Genomic DNA, 21,912 nt, shown 5'->3' with positions numbered 1-21,912 from the left:
CTAAGGCACAATTCCACCCTGTGTATCCGGAGATGAGATTACAGTGCTTAGACCGTTATAAATCCACGAGCGGGAGGAATCAATTTGTGGTGAACTGATAAACTCGATATGACAGTACAGTAGTACGGGGCCCGGAGCGGCGCGCCGGCGCGGCCCCATCGACCCGGGAGAGTAAATACGCTACATTTTACGTTACGGGATCGGGACGGTCTGCACCCTTGGACGAGCGGCTGACGGAGCCTGTTGCGGCCACGGCGCCTCCCAGGTATTTATATTGCATATACGTAAACCTAGTTGTCTAACTATGTCTGTTAAAGGTATTTCTAGATTTCTAGATACTACATAATATAAAAAAAATCACTGTAGACTAACTAGAGTGTCAGATTTCATAAATTGTCTATAGATGGTAAAATAACTGTGTATTAATTATCGATATAATTTGTGAAACACCAAATGTAAAATAAAATATACCTTAAAAATCTGTGTAATTGAAAATGATTTTTGTTGAGCTTTGATATAATTTTTATTAAGATCATTTCTAACTGAGTATAGATAAAACATACTCCCTTAGATATTATTAACAATTTTGATTCATCGATTAAACTAAAATAATTAAATTCTTGAACTGCTATATTATTGTCGCGTTAGAATAATTATAAGAGTATTTATGAACACACGAAAAGCCCTGCTTGTCTTCTATTTAAATATTACTGGGAAGATTAGACAGCGAAATCCTGATAGAATCACAGCAAGTGAAAATCCAAATGTCCTTGCTATAAAGAAATGTTATGTGCAAAGATTTGGACATTATAGTTGAAAAGGGGTAAAGAGGAGAGCGAGAGTCGAAGCTGTGGGGAAAGTAACCAGAGAGAGCAATCAATACAGAGTTGGCGCAACAGGTGAGTTGCCTGACAACCCGGCAACCGCCGCGCCATCGCTACTGACCTGACACACGACAACCGAGACGTCACATAGCTGATGACACTGACCTGACAACCCCGCCACCGCCACGCCATCGCTACTGACCTGACATACGACAACCGAGACGTCACATAGCTGATGACACTGACCTGACAACCCCGCCACCGCCGCGCCATCGCTTCTGACCTGACACACGACAACCGAGACGTCACATAGCTGATGACACTGACCTGACAACCCCGCCACCGCCGCGCCATCGCTACTGACCTGACACACGACAACCGAGACGTCACATAGCTGATGACACTGACCTGACACACGACAACCGAGACGTCACATAGCTGATGACACTGACCTGACACACGACAACCGAAACGTCACATAGCTTATTACACTGACCTAACACACGACAACCGAGACGTCACATAGCTGATGACACTGACCTGACACACGACAACCGAGACGTCACATAGCTTATTACACTGACCTAACACACGACAACCGAGACGTCTCATAGCTGATGACACTGACCTGACAACCCCGCCACCGCCACGCCATCGCTACTGACCTGACACACGACAACCGAGACGTCACATAGCTGATGACACTGACCTGACAACCCCGCCACCGCCACGCCATCGCTACTGACCTGAACCTGACACACGACAACCGAGACGTCACATAGCTTATTACACTGACCTAACACACGACAACCGAGACGTCTCATAGCTGATGACACTGACCTGACAACCCCGCCACCGCCACGCCATCGCTACTGACCTGACACACGACAACCGAGACGTCACATAGCTGATGACACTGACCTGACAACCCCGCCACCGCCACGCCATCGCTACTGACCTGACACACGACAACCGAGACGTCACATAGCTGATGACACTGACCTGACACACGACAACCGAGACGTCACATAGCTTATTACACTGACCTAACACACGACAACCGAGACGTCACATAGATGATGACACTGACCTGACACACGACAACCGAGACGTCACATAGCTGATGACACTGACCTGACACACGACAACCGAGACGTCACATAGCTGATGACACTGACCTGACACACGACAACCGAGACTTCACATAGCTGTTGACACTAACCTGACACACGACAACCGAGACGTCACATAGCTTATGACACTAACCTGACACACGACAACCGAGACGTCACATAGCTAGTGACACTGACATGACAAACTAAAATAAATAACTCACATAGCTGGTAACACTGACCTGACACGCGACAACCGAGACGTCACATAGCTTATGACACTGACCTGACACACGACAACCTAGACGTCACATAGCTGATGACACTGACCTGACACACGACAACCGAAACGTCACATAGCTGATGACACTGACCTGACACACGACAACCGAGACGTCACATAGCTGATGACACTGACCTGACACACGACAACCGAGACGTCACATAGCTTATTACACTGACCTAACACACGACAACCGAGACGTCACATAGATGATGACACTGACCTGACACACGACAACCGAGACGTCACATAGCTGATGACACTGACCTGACACACGACAACCGAGACGTCACATAGCTGATGACACTGACCTGACACACGACAACCGAGACTTCACATAGCTGTTGACACTAACCTGACACACGACAACCGAGACGTCACATAGCTTATGACACTAACCTGACACACGACAACCGAGACGTCACATAGCTAGTGACACTGACATGACAAACTAAAATAAATAACTCACATAGCTGGTAACACTGACCTGACACGCGACAACCGAGACGTCACATAGCTTATGACACTGACCTGACACACGACAACCTAGACGTCACATAGCTGATGACACTGACCTGACACGCGACAAACGAGACGTCACACAGATGGTGACACCGACCTGACACACGACAACCGCCGCGCCATCGCTACTGACCTGACACGCGACAACCGAGACGTCACATAGATGGTGACACTGACCTGACACAAGACAACATATAAGTCACATAGATAATGACGCTGTCATGACCTACTACGACCGAGATGTTGCATAGCTGACGTCACCACTTGACAATTGACAATTGACATTTTCTAGAGAGGTTGAGCACGAAAGTATCAGTAGGTTATTCGACTTTGAAACATTCTACTAAAACATAGGAAAGTCACGGTCCCAATATCTAAAGACAGAACTGTAAAGCCTGCAACAGTGCAACGCCTGGGCGATAGCACTTAAAAAATGACGGATGGAATAGTTGATAATACAAGGATAGGTAGATGATAAAGCCTAGGTCTTAGATTAGGAGATTCATATAAAGTGTTGATGGACGCTGATCGATAAAACTGCAATGACTGATAACATATTTGAGTACAGTGATATAGTCTACTTTTTTGGAATGGCAGTGCAAGAGGAGCGGCGAGATTGTATGCAGAACACTATCGAACGGACAATGTCCTAACGATAAGACATTATCGGTGTTCAGACAACAATACTTTTATAAATAAAAAACAAATGATTCAATCAGCTGTTATGTTTTAAAACTCCTGATTGGCATATAACAGATGATTGTAAAGTTAATAGACAAAGTAAAAGGAGTATTAGCATTGTTTAATAACTATTGTACACGTTGCTCGAAATCGAGCAATTGCAAAGAAGTAAAGTAGTTATTTAAATACAAATAAAAGTCATCATTATTTCCGATGAGTTTAAAAGACTCAACTCATGGATTACGTACCTAGCAGTTCCATATGATCAACATTTAATGTGAATAATGCGAATCCTTCAATGAAAGTTTTATTAAGGTTTCTTGGATGTAGTCACATTCTTTTAAAATCGACTATGAAAACATATATTTAATGATAATGTCCTTGCCGTACCAGTTTAAGTATTAATTCAGACTTAATGGGGTTTCCTTTGCCAATCATCACAAGTCCATAAGTTTCCTACAAAATAGTAGCACTTCGGCCAACATCCTTGTTCATTGTTTCTGATGGGAATTTTCATATTGTAGCTGTATGTGTTCTGTATATGTTGATAACGATAGTATTTTTAAAAAATCTCTATTTCTTCTACTTGGTGGCGTTCTATGACTTTGCTATGTTTCCATGGTTCAAATCGGCTCTTTCATAATGATTTCTCAAGAAATACAGTAGCCTACTATGTCAATTCATTTGTCTTATTCGGTAATATATTGTAATATATTGTATATTGTAATATATAATTTTCCAGGATTTCTAGATTTTTTTACATTGTAATATGTACGAATGTAAATTAAAAAAGTAAATATTTCAACAAAATCGGTAAATGTACCCACCGTGTTTCATTGAATTGCAAATTAAAGAACAGCAATTAAATCATACAGCTGATCAAAATGTAAACAATGTTCTTCATAAGGATAACATGGAAACTTTAACAGCCACTGAGGCAGAGCCCAAGGGGCTTTTTCAAAAATGTAAGGTCAGTTTGCAAATCTACGCGACACGCTCTTTCCAATGTGACGTCAACGGATAAAATCGGTTAAGAAATGGCGGAGGAGTTCAACCGACAAAGTTTCATGTAGCGTATTAATTATATAGATGGAGAAAAGAGATCATAGTATACCCAAACCGTAGCTGATACGAGGGTAGCTATGTGATAAGGCTTAGTTCTTGGATTAGGAGAGAGACACAAAAAAGTTTTGTGATACGATGTGAAATGATAATACAGCTGGTAACGAGACTAGGTGGTTGATATGGCACGAATTGTTGAGAAGTGCTGGTTGGCAGATCTAAGGCAAGTAGAAACCAAGGCGTTGACATGATTGTTGACAGATAAAATGGGTTAAAAGACCTGCGCGTCTTCTTGCATACATTAGTTCTACGCTGATCCTTGAATTAACTAGCCTCTTCAAGTCAACTTTATCTTTATTAACCTTACCTGTTAAGCTATTAATTACGGTTAGACATAATCTGACGAATAAATGCCAAATAAGTTGGTTACCTGTTACTACAGTTGTCAATCATATTGTTTTTATTGTTTTCCAATCAATCTATTTCGTACAGACATTCAATCTATGATTCAAATAATAGATTCAATCAACTACACAAAGACTATTCTGTCAAGATCTTATTTTACAAGTCAAGTTTTTTAAAAATGGAAAAATCAATGATTGAAAATAATTTTTTTCAATATTTGTAATACTCCAAAAATTTGGTAGCAAGTGAAAACTGTTACTCCCTTAAAGCCGGGTTTTCCTAGGCGCGGAAGCGGAGAGCGGAGAGAGGAACGCGGAGAGCGGACTCCACTTGTCTTAGGCAATTTAATGTTACTGTTTTCCTAGAAGCGGAGCGGAACACCATGTTAATCTCGATTCCACTCTCCGCGTTCCTCTCTCCGCTCTCCGCTTCCGCGCCTAGGAAAACCCGGCTTTAAGCCGGGTTTTCCTAGGCGCGGAGTCGGCCAGCGGAGAGAGGAACGCGGAGAGCGGACTCAGCTTGTCTTAGGTAATTTAATGTTACTGTTTTCCTAGCAGCGGAGCGGAATGCCATGTTAATTTCAATTCCGCTCTCCGCGTTCCTCTCTCCGCTGGCCGCTTCCGCGCCTAGGAAAACCCAGCTTTAGATGTGTATTTCGTAGGTTGGCACAAAATCCAAGCTCAAAAATCGCTCTATTTATACGTGAAGTTCTTATGATAATTTAATGAATTTGTATTGTTTTAAATCTGCTGATGGTTGACGGAACTGTAAATTGTTTCAACTCAGTAGGAAAAGTGGGTACGTTTACTCGTTGACTTTTGGATACAGAATTTCTATTCATACTTCTTCAATGTGTATTGGTGTTTAGCAATAAACGTACTGTTAAATTTTGATATATTAATCACAAAGTAACCAAAATTTCTTTCCGTTTCTCCAATCGATTAAATTTTCTGATATGCAAGATCAGAAGATTTAACCTAACCTAATGGATGAAGATTATTTAATGCTTAGTTTGAAAGTACTGTAAACGCCAAAAAGTAAAATACAGAACCTAGCGTAGTACATTATTGGTATTATTGCATATTTAGTAACAATAATACCTTTACTGACATTTTAGCAAATTTCCCATAGGGAATAAGCTATTACCATAGGTCTCATGGTAAGACCTAGACCCGGGACCGATTTACTTTTTCGTTTGAGGTCCCCATAGGCCAAAAACACACTCCGTTCAAATTCACATATATATATATATATATTTATATTTAAATAAAGATTAAACATTAATAAACTTAGTACCCAAGTAAAAAATATTTATTAAAATATTTACTGACTATAGTTTCGGCTCTAAGGCCATTTTCAAAGTAAACAAAATCAAAATAAAATATGTAAATAAATAAATAACATATGATATTATAAAACTTTTCTAACTTGTAACATAATTTTGTCTTCATTGATTAATTTATATACTATATGATGTGTTATACTTATTCATATTTTCTCAATTTTGCTATTGTTTTATATATTGGATTATTTAATTTTGGAATCATTGTATTTAAAATATTCGATTTTTTATTTTTTTAGTTCATATAAATATTAATTTCTTCTTTTACTTTCAATTTCTAATATTGTTAAGTTTTCTTCAATTAGTTCAATTGGTTATTAGTAAACTTATGTTTGGATTTTAGTAGATGATCTGCAAAATTTGATTTCATTGATGTTTTGTTCTTCGATTTATATGCCTGTAGGATGTTCGTTGAATCTAACTTTAAAATTTCGATAGGTTTGTCCAATGTAGTAGTTGTCACAGTCAGAGCATTTGAAAAACATAACATTTCGCAATTTCTTTCCATACCATTTTGTAGAGCTGAAATAGTTATTTGTGTAACTAGTGGTGAAAGTGGCACTTTGCTGCACACGAGAGCAATGTTTACGCACGAGCCGCAGGCGAGTGCGGAATGATCTCGAGTGAAGCAAAGGCCTTTTTCACTCGTGTTACACATTATATTTTTCCTACAGTCACTTTAAAGCATATAAATAATTAGTCTTTCAAACACTATACAACACGTTTTTAGGTTCAGCTGGCAACACAAATGGTGATCTAGAGAAAGTAGTACCCGCGGTCCGTATCACTCCGCTATTTTTCCTCGGCAAGAAATGTGCTCCGCGTTTTGAGAATATAGTTCCGTATGTTTTTGTAATTTAAAGTGGTTTCCATGCCTAAAAAAATGCTTTAAAGGTATTTTCTTGTTTATTAAGATCGTAGGAATGTTTTAAAAACGTTTAAAAGAAAAGCCCAGTAAGTTCAGAAATACCGAAACTATAAACACGAAATGACAGGTTAAATCGTAGTTATAATAGTCAATCAGCTGCTCATAGTATTATTATCTTTAAGTGTTGCCAACCTATTTCCAAGTGTACACGGATTACGTGCATAATAGAACCACGCTGTTTTGTGTTGTTTCGTTGGAATCCTGATGTGCGGCAAAGTATAAACCGTACGGCAAAGTATAAACCGAACGGCAAAGTATAAATATGCAGCAATTAGCAGCTTTCTGTACTATAAACAGTACAAGGAAGCCAACTTTGTCGGGTGACTGTAGGAAATAGTATATTACGTTACTAGTCCTGAAAATAAGTGTTTACCGGACGAGTGTGGTCGTTCCCGTGCGAGACGAAGTCGAGTACGGGATTACCATACGAGTCCGGAACACACATTTTGGACGAGTTACGTACGATAGTTTATGCCATACTACTAAATCCGTACAAATCATTATATATTTCCACCAACTAAAGGTCTAAAAATCACTAGTCATAACCTCTAAGAGAGGTTATGTTTTTGTTTATAACCACTCACTGCCACCTAAATACAGTATAATCAGCTGATTGGTGTCCGGTAAAACTCATTGCAGTACAGTACTACGCAATGAAACCCCATTTGAATAAGCTTGCGGCAAACAGCTGTTTTCTGGACTAAATCCTTGTGTGGGAAGTTCGTCAAAATAATGTAGTGTGGCGTAAAAAAAATTGTATATTGAAGCATTGTTGTATCACAAACGGTTATGGATATAATAAAAAAAACTTTAAATTTAAAATTCACATGTTATCCTTATGGAGAATAAATAAACTGTTGTAGTTTGCTTGTTTATGGATATATTTAGATCAAATTTTGCAGTTTTGTTTATTTCATACTAAACTAAGCTATCAACATTTCAATAAAAAAAACCTCAATTACCTTCCCTTTAGCAGCAAACCTAGGTACTCATTAAAATTAATGTTATTTAAATAGGAAATAAATCTGCCAAATTTTCAGGGAATATTTTAGTAGAAATCCAGCCAAATAAATGCAAATTTGTTTAGTCTGCAGGTTTGCTGTGGTGGGGTATTAATTATACTAAAGGATGATTTCTTATCTGATAACAGTTGGCCTTTCTAAAAACGGCAATTCTTCTTGTTAGTGTTTTAATAGGATCCACTTCAATTAATCGATTATAAAAGTGTATTCAGTGTACAGACAAATTTGGACTGAGAAATTTGTACTAATTCTTACATTATCACCAAATGTGAATATGGGAATTCCAACACAAATCCAAAAATTGAAACATTATTGCAAATGTGCATTAGAAAAAGTTTTGAAACAGAAAACATACTCATATCATCCCTCCACTAACTGTAACCACTGTAACTCGACCTCAAATCTAAATTTACTACAACAGTCTGCACAGTTGTCTGTGGAATAAAATTTCAAATTAAACAGTAGCCTACAAAAGTTAAATCATTGGAAAAGATTTATTTTGTTGAAAGCCTACACCACTTACTTTTAATCATTTACAATCTCAGTTTTTGTTACCCTTTCTCCAAGACAATTTTGTCAGAGTAAGTTTGTTAAAGTTTTCCCTTGCGTCTTTGTGTTGTGAGTCTCTAACAAAGTTTCGGTTTAACTTCAATATCCTTTGAAAGCTTCATTATAATTCTATTAATTTGCATTTAATGTTCATTTTGGAGATGTAAATTGTGTAATTCGATTCTGGGTCAATTTTATCCTATTTTTATTAAAAACCGTCTCCAATTATTTTTGTCTTATTGTTTGGTAAATTTTGAAGAGTGGCAGGTGGAGGTGGAGCTCTAAACTGGATTTGAAAATTTCAAATAGTTATCATAAATACTTCCTTAACTTAAAACCCAAAGCACAAAGGCCAGTTTAAAGCAGGCTAAAACCTTTTGTGCACTGTAAAAGGGACATCAACAAGTAGTGAATTCCTTTAAAAAAACCTTATGTGTTTAGGAAACCATGTTCAGACAGAACTCTTATTTTATAAAGATAATAAATTAAAATCAATGTTAACAGTTGATTAAATAAATCTTCATTGTATCGACGAATATGTGGTATACCATTAATATATATATCATTAATGAAGTGTGGAAGATTTGACATGGTGTGTGAGATGGTAAACTCTGTCAAGACCAGGGAAGGAAGGTTAGAAGCCACAAACAGTAAGTTGTTGACTCTGCATCTTCAGCTTTAGTCTTCTTCTCCTCAATAATGAGATTGATCACTGCTTCAAGGTCAAGCACGGACAACAATGATCAACTTGTCTGCAGTTTGTTGATTTATTCATCTTCTATATGAAATTATAGTTCTTCTGTACATTGTTTGCATCCATACAAGGTAGCTGAAAAGTAACATGCATCCCCCCCCCCTTGTTTTTACCACTGTAGGTTTGTGGCAAACTTCTTATACATGCTACAATAATGATGGTTAATATTGCAAATTTTGCCGTTAGGTACTGGGGGTTGGGAGTAGCTCAAAATATTCAGATAGGAAGTATAGTCGACTTTGGTATACGTAACTAAAAAGTTTAGTTTAGCATAAAAAGTTTAGGCCTCTGACATCAAAAAATGGTGCCCTAAAACTATTCAAATCCAATTAACCATGAGAGTGGCTAAAAAGTTCATCATTAAGTTAAACGTTTTCGTGTTGAATTCTAATTCTATTTATTTAGAAACAATCATAAAATACCCCCGCTGCAGCAAACCTGCAGACTAAGCGAATTTCCATTTGCCTGATTAGATTTACAATAAAATGCATCCTTAAAAATATCACATATATTCCCTACTAGTGTACCTGTTGCTCTAATTCGAGCAATTGCTAAGTATTACAGGCGTTATTTTTAAAAGAATAACAGGCATAATTTCCGATGACCTTAAAAGAGCCGACTCAAAGATTATGGAAATTCTCCTTATGTACATAACAATTCGATATAATCAATCAACATTTCTTGTAAATATCTTATCACTTTTCAAAAGCTGATCTTGCTTTTTAGTGTTTTCTACAAATTTTTCCCACTCATGGCCGCATTAGGTTGTGCATAATAATGATTATTTAATTTTAAAAAATATATATTAATTTTTATTTCTTCTACTTGGTGGTGTTCTATGAATTTCCTATGTTTCCATAGTTTGCAAATTGCAACTAAAATATTAACAGTAATAAAATTATCAAGCTGATCATAAAGTAAACAAATATTTTCTTCATAAAGATAACATAAGGGAACTATGAAAGCCACTGGGGCAGAGCCCAAGGGACTTTTTCAAAAATGTTGTCAGTTTGGAAATCTACACACCTAGGCGATAATTTTGGTATATAATATTTGGGGTTAAATCTTAAAACAAAAAGACTTATTGTTTACAAAGTTTCATGTAGCTTATTAATAATATAGATATTTTAAAATATTTATTTCACTGCTTAATCAAAGTTTGCTAACCATAAATTGCCTCAGTACCGGTACTAACGGGGTTGCGATTTTGTAGGAGAGGGCTAAGTAAAATATCAGTGTTTGAACAGAACTATTTTCACCACTATATCGAGTAATCTTCAGTTGAATATTTTGCTCAATAGTTACAACTGATGTTTTCCTTTTGTACTGTATTTTGCAATTTTTGAGTATACTGTGGATGGCTTGTTATTGGTAATCTTTAATCATTTAAAATATTGAAGATTCATCAGATGTTAGATTCGTTTTGGTTTTAGTTAGGTAGTTTGTTTACTTTTCCTTGTTTCCTTGAGTTAACCTTTTGATTCTACCATAGATTTCTATATTGCATCAAGAGAAGTAACAGTAGGCCTACCGGTAATGCTCTTATTATAAAGTGGGATGGTGTTAAAACCTTTGAATTATGTTTCTGTTTACTTATTAGTTCAGTATTATATATTTTTAAAACACAGCAATTGATGCTGTAGACCAATGTTGTGTATATATATTTAAGTGACAATAATGGGTAGACACTTACTTACTTGTTTGGGTAACACAATGAAAAAATCAAAATTTGTAATTTCGAATCGATATATCAAACTTAAATGTCAATATATATAGGTTTAAGTTAAGTTTGATTTTTTTCATTCGGTTGTTTTTGGCCCCACTTATGAAAGTGTCCCCGACACAATAAGAACCATAAAGTTTGGACGGAGCCTTATGAGTCCAACTGGGAAAAAATGGATCTGTGTTTCCTTGTGACATGAACATTGAACAAATTAATTTATATCAAGAACAAGCGCTTAATCAACCAGCAGTTTGCATTGGAAAAAGCTGTGAAGAATCGCCATATCATCTGTGTTCTCTGCTACTCTGCCCGTAATGTTATGTTAGTTTTTTACCGTTTACACTTGACAGAAGCCAAGTATCAGTCTATATCTTAATTTTTGTGTGTTGTGTGTCAGTTAAAGTACCCTCATTGGTTTATATATTACAGAGACATAGAACTACCGATGAGCACTCAAAAACGTTTCTGTATAGGAAGGTTTTAACTTTCATTTTAAAAACCAATCCCATTACAGTAGAGCTGGGTTCAATAATCTCTGCCATTATCTCTATCTCTCTTTCAGGGGAAAAACTAACTTTAGTTTTGACCCACACATGATAAATAAAATATAAGTAACAGTTTGACCAATCAGTAACTGTGTAGGACACAATACTCAAATTCCACCCAAGCCATGATTCTATGATTAAGGAAATTAATAATTGTCTTTGTTTATTGAACTACAGGAACTTTTCATGGTTTCACATTGTATTGGCGAGGTATTTCAACCCAATGTCTGAACTAGGGTTGTGGTGTTGGCTTCTTCTTTTATTTTGTTGCGGTCATAGGTAACAATTAACACAACACAGATCATCTCACTCTATTCCATTCTATTGTTCTATAATCACCTTGTATGTTTTGTAGCTTGAATACAGAACAGACCTCATATAGTGTCTTAAAGCAAGTTTGTAATGAACCTTCTACTGTAGTTGTTTTCCCATCTTGCCTTCAAAGCTAGTTGGCTACCTGTTTCTGCTTCCTTCTCTATAATACTTTTCTTTGCAAATACCAAGTAAATAAGACACCTAAACGTGATCCCCTATTATTACCTCTATGTTTACCACTGTCACTTCTTTCTGAACTATAGTAAATGTTTCTGATATGTGTTTCTAGACGGATGTCCGAAGGTCACGGACCCGCTCGCCGCCACAGTGCCGCCCCCAGTACCGCCCCCGGCCACAGCTATCTCCGCCCCCACTATGCTGCGGACTGGATTAGGGCCACCAACAATAGGTAAAGCCACTCCCATATTGATTTTTATTGTATATTATCGAGTTGCTAAGATAAATTTAGAGAAAACATCAGTAGTGTATATAATTTGGAAATGAAATTTTATAAGAAATAACACAAAGTACAAAGCAAGAGAGATTGCTCAAAAACCTGAAATATTTGTGGATATGCAACAGCGGTATCAAATCTGTCTTTCTGCGTCAATGTGCGAGACGCTATAGTTGCCGACAGGCTATGCTGACTGGCCATAAGTGTTCTTCGGTGTTGAGGTCCTTTACTCCTACCACTCGACTCACTTCACTCTCAAGAAGACTAGGGAGACCATTAGCAAAACGGTTTCTTCAATACTGTATTACAAATACAACTAAAATAGGCTAATGTGATATCGTGATTTCTCTTCATTTTCATGTTAGTTTTGTTACCAAATTTGATTCAAATTGGTCATGTTTTATTCAAGTTGTCTTATTTTATCATTGCAAATAAAAATAGCTGAACGTTGACCAATTTACATGAAATTTGGTATCACATTAACAGGATTTTAAGATAAACCACAATATCACATGGTTTTATTTGTATTAAAAGAAAATTACTTACTGTTACTGGGCCTCTAATCCCTTTTTTAGTGTAAACTTAGTCAAACGGCAAGAATAAAAGTTCGGAACAATACCTGGCTTAGGACACGGACCCAACCCTTTATATATCCTGCAGTGATGCAAGCGGTTTTGGTTCTAAATTCAGATGGCATTTTGTTATTGGGTGAGTAATTATATACAGTAGTAACAAAACCAATGTTTGGACCGTTTTAAAAAAAAGCTAATGATGTTGAAAATACTCAAATTAACAGACAAACCCTCAATGAATTAGAATGTTTTGCCAGTTGGTTTTACTCATTTAAAAGGAAGCAAAATACCTAACGACTAGCTCTTTTAATTTGATAACTCTTAAGGATTGAGTGGCCCAGTGATTTCCTGATAGTACTTCTCGAAAGATATTTAATTTATGAGAACTGTGTAATCGTGTTTGCAAAATATGTAAAAATATATTAAATTTTATAATTATAATACTATACCAATACCGTACTGCTTAGTAATAATTAAAAAACACCTGCTGTACCAAGTACAACGAATTAATGTTGGAAGCACTTATTGTTGACCTGAGGAGCGAGCTGGTCTAGTGGTAAAGCTCGGTGTTTTAGTGCCTGAGGTACCTAGTTTACATCCCGAAATCACCAATAGCTCAAGATATGTGAAAATGTAGCATCCCTCTTGGCCTAACATGAAGTCATTGTATAAAACTGTTCCAGCTTAGAATCATAATAGGATGTGATGGAACTGATGGGAGGTTAGTAGAAAATCCATGGTGATATGTGTTGCAGTGCTAGAGCGTATCGTGCCGCAAGTCTGGCCCTGGGTTCTTCCTGCTATCAGGAGGAGTACCCTAGCTCCCTCTTGGACATTCTGATGGCAAACGAAAACGACAAGGGGCTACTATCTCCTACGGCCGCTCATGTCAATCCCAAGAGTTTCCAAAGCGCCTTTTGCCTTCCAACCTCTAACTATGCTAAGGTACTTACAAGCTTTATGCAGTTTTGATACATTTATCAAGTATTATTCAATGGTATGACTTGTACAATGTTAGATCCTATACACTCTTCTCCATTCATACTTGGCTTAAAATACTTACTTTGTATGGTCGCCATTTCAATGTAAAGTATTAAAGTATTAGATGATACTGAGGTTGTTTTGAATTTGACAACAGGTTTATAAGAGAAATTATTAAAACACTTTTTTGTAAGCTCATCTCTTTTATAGCATGTGGTAGAATAGGGCACAGGATAAGATAGCCATTGGCTCAAATCTGCTTGATAAGGGAGACAAAACAATGATTAGGGTAAAAGTCAGAAAACTCTTCTGCCAGATGAAGACTTGATTATCATTTGCATTTCCATGGTATTTATATACATATAAATGTTTCAGGTAAATGATGGAGTGCCTCCCCCTGTGCCGGAAAGATCTCGCCCCTCAGCTCCGCCCCAGATGGCCAAGCCGCCGCCAGCTCTTCCCCCTCCCCCATCCACAGCCCCACCTCCTCCCCCTAGAACCAGGATTGGTCCACCCCCTACCCCGCCTAGATCTAAAGCTCAACAGTCTTCTATACTGAATAATGCTCAACCTCGGAATATATCTAGTTCATTAACTGACTTAGAACGAAGACAATCCCAAAAACCGCCTGTAGAAAATGAAAAGCAACCCCCTCCTCGGCCCCAGGCACCGAGCTACAAGAAGTACGACCCTCCAGAATCTCCGAGAAAGAAAACCTTCAAGCCACCTCCGCTGCAGACTCAACCCGACGAAGACAAACAGCTTTCTCACATACTGATGCAAAACGAGGGACTCAACGGTAGTGCCGGTAAAATCTCTATGAGACAAGATTCTAATGTTTCCAGCGACAGTTTCAGCCAAAACTCATCCCCTAGCTACACGACTAAGAGTATGGAAACACCATTGTTGGCGCAGTGCGGCAAGAAGAGCCGACGCATTACCAATGAACGTCGCGGCGCAGAAATGAGAGGAGGAGACAGTGACGAGGCAGTGAGCGGACTAGAATCTGCGACGCTTGATGATGCTAACAACGCTCTGACCAAGAGTCACTCGACACCTGCGAGTCTCCAAGCCATTGTCCGCTTCCATCACGGCTCTAACATGTCCATCCACCACAGGGTGAGTCTGTACACAATGTTTGTCCCATGAGTTTTTAGACACATAAGTACCCTGAGGCAACTAGCATCTACACTGTATGGAAATAACACAAACTAGAGGCGTTCTAGGCCAAGAGACAAAACTCATATTTCATCATAGCTATTTTGTACAAAAATACTTTAGCTTTATTATAATGACAGTGAACTTTCAATAACCTGTTTTAAGCTCAGTTTGTTGTGATAGCACTGATAGCACCATTGACTTTTAGACACCAGGGTAAACATATACCATTTACATGTGTCCCCTGTAGCCAATTTATATTCAATAGTTGAACTGATTGAGTTTCTTTCAAATGTAGGCCTATATCTTCTCTCTTGATGTTTTTTTACTAAGGTAGCTGATGTGACACGAGAGATGCTAAAGCTTACAACATTTTTTCTTCTGGTTGGCTTGGTTTAAAGTTAACAAATTTGATAGGTAGGAATCAGTTATTGATATCAGTGCTTCAATTCAATTAAACTACAGTATGTTCATTTCTTAACTTGACAACCACATTAAATAGGAATGGAGTGTCTACTTTCATTCGTAGTCAAAGATGGAACTGTCTGATGTAAGCTATGAATTACAGATTATAAATGACATTCGGAGACCGTCAACACACTACATCACTAGGGGAAGGCTGAGGTTTCAGTTTGCTCAGGTTATTCTCAATGCAGTTGCTCTACTAGCCATTGCCGGGGGATTGGCTGCCTACTTTCAAGGTAAACGGTAAATTATAGTACAGTTCTGGATTTATTGGATTTAATTTTCCCTAAAATTATTGTATTGCTTTTAAAATTCCATCAATTAAAGATGGAGTTTTTTTTTTTTTTAAGACGAGTACGCACACTTGGGTGCTGAATACAATACGATGGATGTAAAATGGTGTAGATAATGTAGTCCATGTAGCTTTGTAATTGTGTAAGATCAGCTTGTTCTTTAATCATGTAGCCATAGTTATGAAAAGTCCAATGATCAAGGGCCGCAGAATCTAGTTAAAACAGTATTGTACATGTATTGACTTTACTCAGGATCGAACTGGCATAACTAATCATAGCTCTTGAGCTCCATGACTTTCCCTATGATAGGCTAGCAAGTGTGATAAGAATTTTTATTAAAAACTATTTAGATCAAATGATAAAACTGTATAGTTATTCCCTTTTAATCTAAAGCTGAGATGATCTGGTTTTGGTATAGATGTTGATACAATATATTGTTGCAGCTTACCCCTCAGCAGTGCGATACATCAATAGGACCATCACGGAACCCTCCATTGCAGTCAAACCTCCAGAGGATGTTAATCCTGCTCCTGGTGAGTCTACCCTCTAGTCAAAGTGTCGAAAAAGTACTTACTTAACTATTAGGTATGCAGCGAGAATTGACATTTCTTATTTAGAGACAGATTTTGTTAAAACATATTATTTATTTAGTTCAAATTATTTATTTCCCAGCCTATTTTATCGTTCATACCCTGCTACTTGCAGATTAGAAAATGGACTGTTATATGTCCCTTCTCATAAGTGTGTTAACAATGTTAACATAATCTCTTGTGCATACTTATATCCCTGATGTGTGTTTGTTATTAAATCTGATACATGTTTATATATCACCGAGATGTGTAAATCTCTTGTGTGTGTTTATGCATGAGGTGTGTTTGTTTCTACTTAGTGGGTTTATATCTTAAGTTGTTTTAAGATTCCTGCAGTGAGTTTATAGTTGATGGTTGATGTTCCAGGGATTTGTTTACCAGTGATAGTCACATTTTGCCTGCAACACAAAATTCCCTACAACTACACAATGTTTCCCAACTACATTGGTCACTTCACGCAGCGTGATGCTCAGCAGGTAAATATGACAGTAATTATTTACCTATTTTGCCTGAAGGTCTTGTAGTTAACACTCGATTAACACTCGATGCGCATTTCGCCGCTCAGTGCGGCATCTTCATAGAGTATCTTCTTAAACACTACTGTTACTATGTACATATTTACAATATATTTTCCAATCACTAACCGGTCACATTCGAGGTCCCGGTTGCCCGGCGGCGACACGAGTGCCGGGCAACCGCGACCGCGAATGTGACCGGTTAGTGATTGGAAAATATATTGTAAATATGTACATAGTAACAGTAGTGTTTAAGAAGATACTCTATGAAGATGCCGCACTGAGCGGCGAAATGCGCATCGAGTGTTAACTACAAGACCTTCAGGCAAAATATGTAAATAATTACTGTATAATACAGGTCTTGTCACTGGGTTCAAAAAACAGTAAATATGACATTTCTTAGTAAATAAAAATAAAAATATATTTGTGCCTGCTGATAACTGATAGATTATTTCCCAGTTTTGTCAGTTGCGAAACATATATTACATCCTGACAATTGATGATAATTTCGATTTTGTTTTCTAGGAACTGGAAGTTTACGATGCGGTGGAGGACGTCAGATGTTACGAGTTGGCTGCATTGTTTTTGTGTTCAGTTTTTGTGCCAAAGTGTGGACCTACAGGACAACTGGTTCGCCCTTGTAAAAATTTGTGTGCTGGTAAGTGCTACAAGTGTTCAGTGTTACTTAATAATATGCATCAAATAACTTTAATCCCTGCAGAAAGTGATAAACCAATAATTATCTTACATTATAAGACTATTTTTAAATAAATTTTATCCCCTAAGTTGAAATCTGAGACAACCCATTATAGTAATTTTTGGGAACAGCTCAAGATTAATTTTGTCCTCTCATTAATTTCAGATAAAGCTTAAATATTTTTGGCAATTGAAATATTTTTGGAATATATTTTTTTAATATTTATATCTGACAACTCATACTTTAATTTGAAAATGTATCCTAGTTTCAAAAATATACCTATACTAGAGACCTAAGTGTTGAATGCATCAGTCATTGTCAATACGAGTATTTTTAAAATAGAACTGCACTATGGTTGTTCTTACTGATAATATTAATTTTAATAGCTTTAATACGCTTATTTAACAGCCATGCATAACCAAAAGTTTTTAACTCAGGGTCTATTATGTCTATAAGTAAACAGAGAACGTTTATCAATAAGAAAACGTCACACTTAATTTAATATTAAATCAATAGTAAAATGACAACGACAACTTTGTGTTTCAGAAACCAAGAGAAGGTGTGGGTTCTTTCTTGATGTGTTTGGTCTGTCTTTGCCGGACTACCTCGATTGTGACTTGTTCCCTGACTCAGAAGATGCGGATGTCTGCGTGGGAAATAAGGAGGTCGTTGAAGCTGAAAAGCGTGCTCAGAAACCAGGTGAGGTTTGGTGGAATCCCAGAAAATGTACGAGGAGAATACAAAGGAAATGGAAGTTAAGTCATTTATAGAATGAACATTTTTCAGTACTATAGTACTCAAGAAAACGCTAGTAACATAAATTTATCATCTTGGAAAAAAACAGATAAAAAAAGTAAAATGAGTAATTTGATGAATAATTAGTACCGTATTGAATGACACATTATACGATTGATGTCAATCAATTTATTTATTTAATACAGTGACACACCCTTGAATACAGAAAGCATAAGTTATCTATAGGTAGAATTTGTTTTTTTAATACCCCTGTTAACTCACCACTTTTCAATGTTTTTTATCAAGTTAAGGGCTTAACCCATGCTCTGGAATGTAAATTAGCCTATTATTTAAAAAAGTCTTTCAAAGTGGCTACAAAATAATTTAGAATTGTAATTTATATAGATTAATCATTGGGTATCTTCATAATTTATAAAATCATCATAGCATGAATATTTTATTCATAGATCCAATCTAAAAGATGTCACCATTGTAATTTTCTTGTTGATTCAATTAAAACTAATGAAAGACTGACTCTCATAAGCGTAACACACTAACTTTTAAAGAAGGACTCAGGAGAACAGAGCCCTAAAGGTTGGCATTAAAATGGTTATAAGACAGAAACCGGCAAAACTTTGATATCCAACTCTATCGTATTATTAAACATAAAACTATCGATTCAATTGATAACCAAACTTATCTTAACCGAAAACAAGACCGTAACAATCAGTGATTCTGATGGAGTCGGATATCAATGTTTTACCCAGAAATCTATCTAGTAGAACAATTTCCAAGAATTTTTAGGGATTCTATGAATGGTTTTGTAATACAAAAAGAACGAAAAAACAGATGAATATATGTTAAAATTCATACATTGAAGGGTTATGTAACGTGTTCACAGTGTGCCTGTCTGGGTTCCAATGCGATGTGAAGCGTTGTATCCCCGCAGACTGGAAGTGTGACGGACACGTGGACTGTGAGGATCAGTCGGATGAACTCAACTGCCATCAATGTGCCAAGGGTAAGTGAAACCAGAGACATTACCTCTTAACCCTTACCTTGCAAATTAATTTGTCGCTATAACAATAAACTGTGAAACAAAAGAAGCGATGTCAAAAGGGTCACTTCCTGATGCTTTTACTTGAAATTTATCAGCACATTTGAGTCATGCGCTGCACCTGCTTACCTCGTGTTTTGCTTATATTCCATACACAGTACTTCAGTCCTTTGAGAACAATTTAGATTTATATTTGCAGGTTAAAAGAAGCTGCCAACCAGTTTTCAAACAAACAAATTTTGTCACTATGACTTTCCAATAAACCCCTCCTGGGGGCGAACAAGTGCTGATACTTCCTTCGGTAACCCTCTACATCAGATCAACGATACAAAATCCAGATGTATACAACTAGATTTCTAGCTAAACAATCACAACTAGAATTATTATAACTTGTGTTTTCGGTCCATGCAAACCAAAATAAACTATTTCTACTCATTTTTTAAAATGTACCAGCTGCAGTTAGCTAAATAAGCTGGGGTTTCCTGGGTGCCAAAGGGGAGCATGGAAAGCAGAGAGCAGAGTCGGTTCTCCTCTTGTCTTAGGTAATTTGGTATAGTTAGTCTTTTTCTTAAAGCGGAGCGAACCGCCACTAGAATCGCTTTCCCCTCTGCGTTTCACTTACACGCCCAGGAAATCCCAGCTATATAGTGTTATTGATGGAATTCGACTGTTAAGCGCTCTACCTCAGCTCGGAAATCTCATCTCGAGCTTCAGTAGTTATGTTGCGCCATTGAATAGCACAACGAGAAGCGCTTGCAGACGTTTAAATCCTCTCAAATTACTCAGTTACTTTAAAAAAATTTTATCGCCTGATTAGGGTTTCTTACTCGTTAGATAAAAATCTATGACTCATTGATAGATCGATTCGTTTTAATTTTCTTCTAAAAATTAATTTGTATGTGCTTTAGAAAAATGCTTTAGAATAAAGCTTATTTATAGGTATTTACCAGTCACTTCCCACTTCAAATTCTACTATTGCCAAAAAATTAAAACGATATAAGCCTACAAAAATATGAAATGAACAAATTAACATACACATATTTTCAAATGAGCCGACAATGACGGAGATCCTAAACCCTTGCATTAGCGTTCGGTGTACAGGTATAGCGCACCCTCAAAAGCACTGATTGAATTAGGAAACCAATAAATACATACAACACTCTTTACTACTTCAATTTTTTTTAATAGCAACGTACTGCTCAAGCATGTTTTAACTTTTAAGCTAAATATAAATAATGCAGCTTGAGTATAAAATGGAGTCAGATAATATATACAAGTAGATTGCCTCAAATCAGATTTTTTTCATCTTGAATCAGTCATAAAAATCCCATAGTGATCCAATGACAGCTTGATCCAGTTACTTATAGCCACTGACTTACTCAGCATTGATCAATTCCCTCATTGGTACTGTAATACTTACTTTGCAAGAAAGTCAACGGTTATGTTTCTGCAGGGATGATTCACTGCGGATCACGGAGATGCATGGACCAGTCGCACATGTGTGACGGAATCAAAGACTGCCCCTGGGGCCAAGACGAGAGGAATTGCAGTAAGTATCAGTTGACCCGTTGACACTTACAGAGTGAGTTTTTAAAATAAACAGAAGAATTCTAGAACCCTTTGAGCTCCAGGGATCGTTCAGTGATTTAAATAAGTCTATTTTTATTTTTATTTTACGAAAAATAATAATGGAAATTAATTTGTTTTACAAGTTTGGTGTGGACACACACACAGTGAGCAAAAATAAAATGCTCAATTTGAGGTTCAACTTACAAAAAATACATCCATCTTAATTAACTAAATCAACTGTGTATGCCTGTAAAATTCATACCACTCTTGGAGACCAGTGACATTTTTTCTGACCATTCCCTCACAAAATCTGTGCCTTAGAAATTGCGTTAATTTATACTATATAATTATTAAAATGTTATGAAAAACTATGAGGAAATTAAGTCTACCGTACCACCTTAATTGAAAGCCCTAAGTGTGATAGTTTTAAACTGGACTCCAAGGAACAGCACATGTCAAGTGTGTAAGTTTGGTTACATTTATCTTGCGTTTGATATATAATCTTTTGTACGGTAGCTGAGGGAGTTAGTTTGTATCCATTATGGTCAGTGAAAGAACACAAGTTCGGTATATCTTGTAAAACTGAACATTGATACAATTGTGCTACTTATTTTTTTTTTTTTTTTAATACTAATGAGTTACAGCAATACTGTCTAAGCACTTCTAAAAAGTCAGAATTTTGAAACATTTGTGTAGCTGTGAGTATTTTTATTATGTTTAGGTGTATGTTATTTTATTATTTAAAAACTGTAACTTGCA

The 21,912-nt window shown here is 36.9% G+C and overlaps 1 protein-coding gene across 2 annotated transcripts in view; it reads left to right on the top strand.

Moving 5' to 3' along the window:
- LOC128990679 (atrial natriuretic peptide-converting enzyme-like) overlaps window positions 1-21,912 on the top strand; it is a 39,924-nt gene that overhangs the window by 4,001 nt on the left and 14,011 nt on the right. The window contains exons 1-11 of one of the 2 annotated variants that reach the window (XM_054413188.1): window positions 101-265; window positions 12,357-12,476; window positions 13,849-14,038; window positions 14,450-15,193; window positions 15,801-15,933; window positions 16,434-16,523; window positions 16,947-17,056; window positions 17,621-17,753; window positions 18,339-18,491; window positions 19,429-19,548; window positions 21,038-21,133. In XM_054413188.1, coding sequence (XP_054269163.1) covers window positions 12,361-12,476; window positions 13,849-14,038; window positions 14,450-15,193; window positions 15,801-15,933; window positions 16,434-16,523; window positions 16,947-17,056; window positions 17,621-17,753; window positions 18,339-18,491; window positions 19,429-19,548; window positions 21,038-21,133 — 1,885 coding nt within the window. In that variant the 5' untranslated portion in view covers window positions 101-265; window positions 12,357-12,360. Of the gene's footprint in view, window positions 1-100; window positions 266-12,356; window positions 12,477-13,848; window positions 14,039-14,449; window positions 15,194-15,800; window positions 15,934-16,433; window positions 16,524-16,946; window positions 17,057-17,620; window positions 17,754-18,338; window positions 18,492-19,428; window positions 19,549-21,037; window positions 21,134-21,912 lie in introns of those variants that run through there. The other variant, XM_054413187.1, reaches the window with a different exon arrangement.

Source organism: Macrosteles quadrilineatus, unplaced genomic scaffold, assembly GCF_028750875.1.
Source record: "Macrosteles quadrilineatus isolate MER2022 unplaced genomic scaffold, UCM_ALF_1.0 Scaffold_3__2_contigs__length_128488019, whole genome shotgun sequence".
Lineage (NCBI taxonomy): Eukaryota > Metazoa > Arthropoda > Insecta > Hemiptera > Cicadellidae > Macrosteles > Macrosteles quadrilineatus.
The sequence above is the reverse complement of the archived record's forward strand: the minus strand, read 5'-3'. Positions and strand labels throughout refer to the sequence as shown.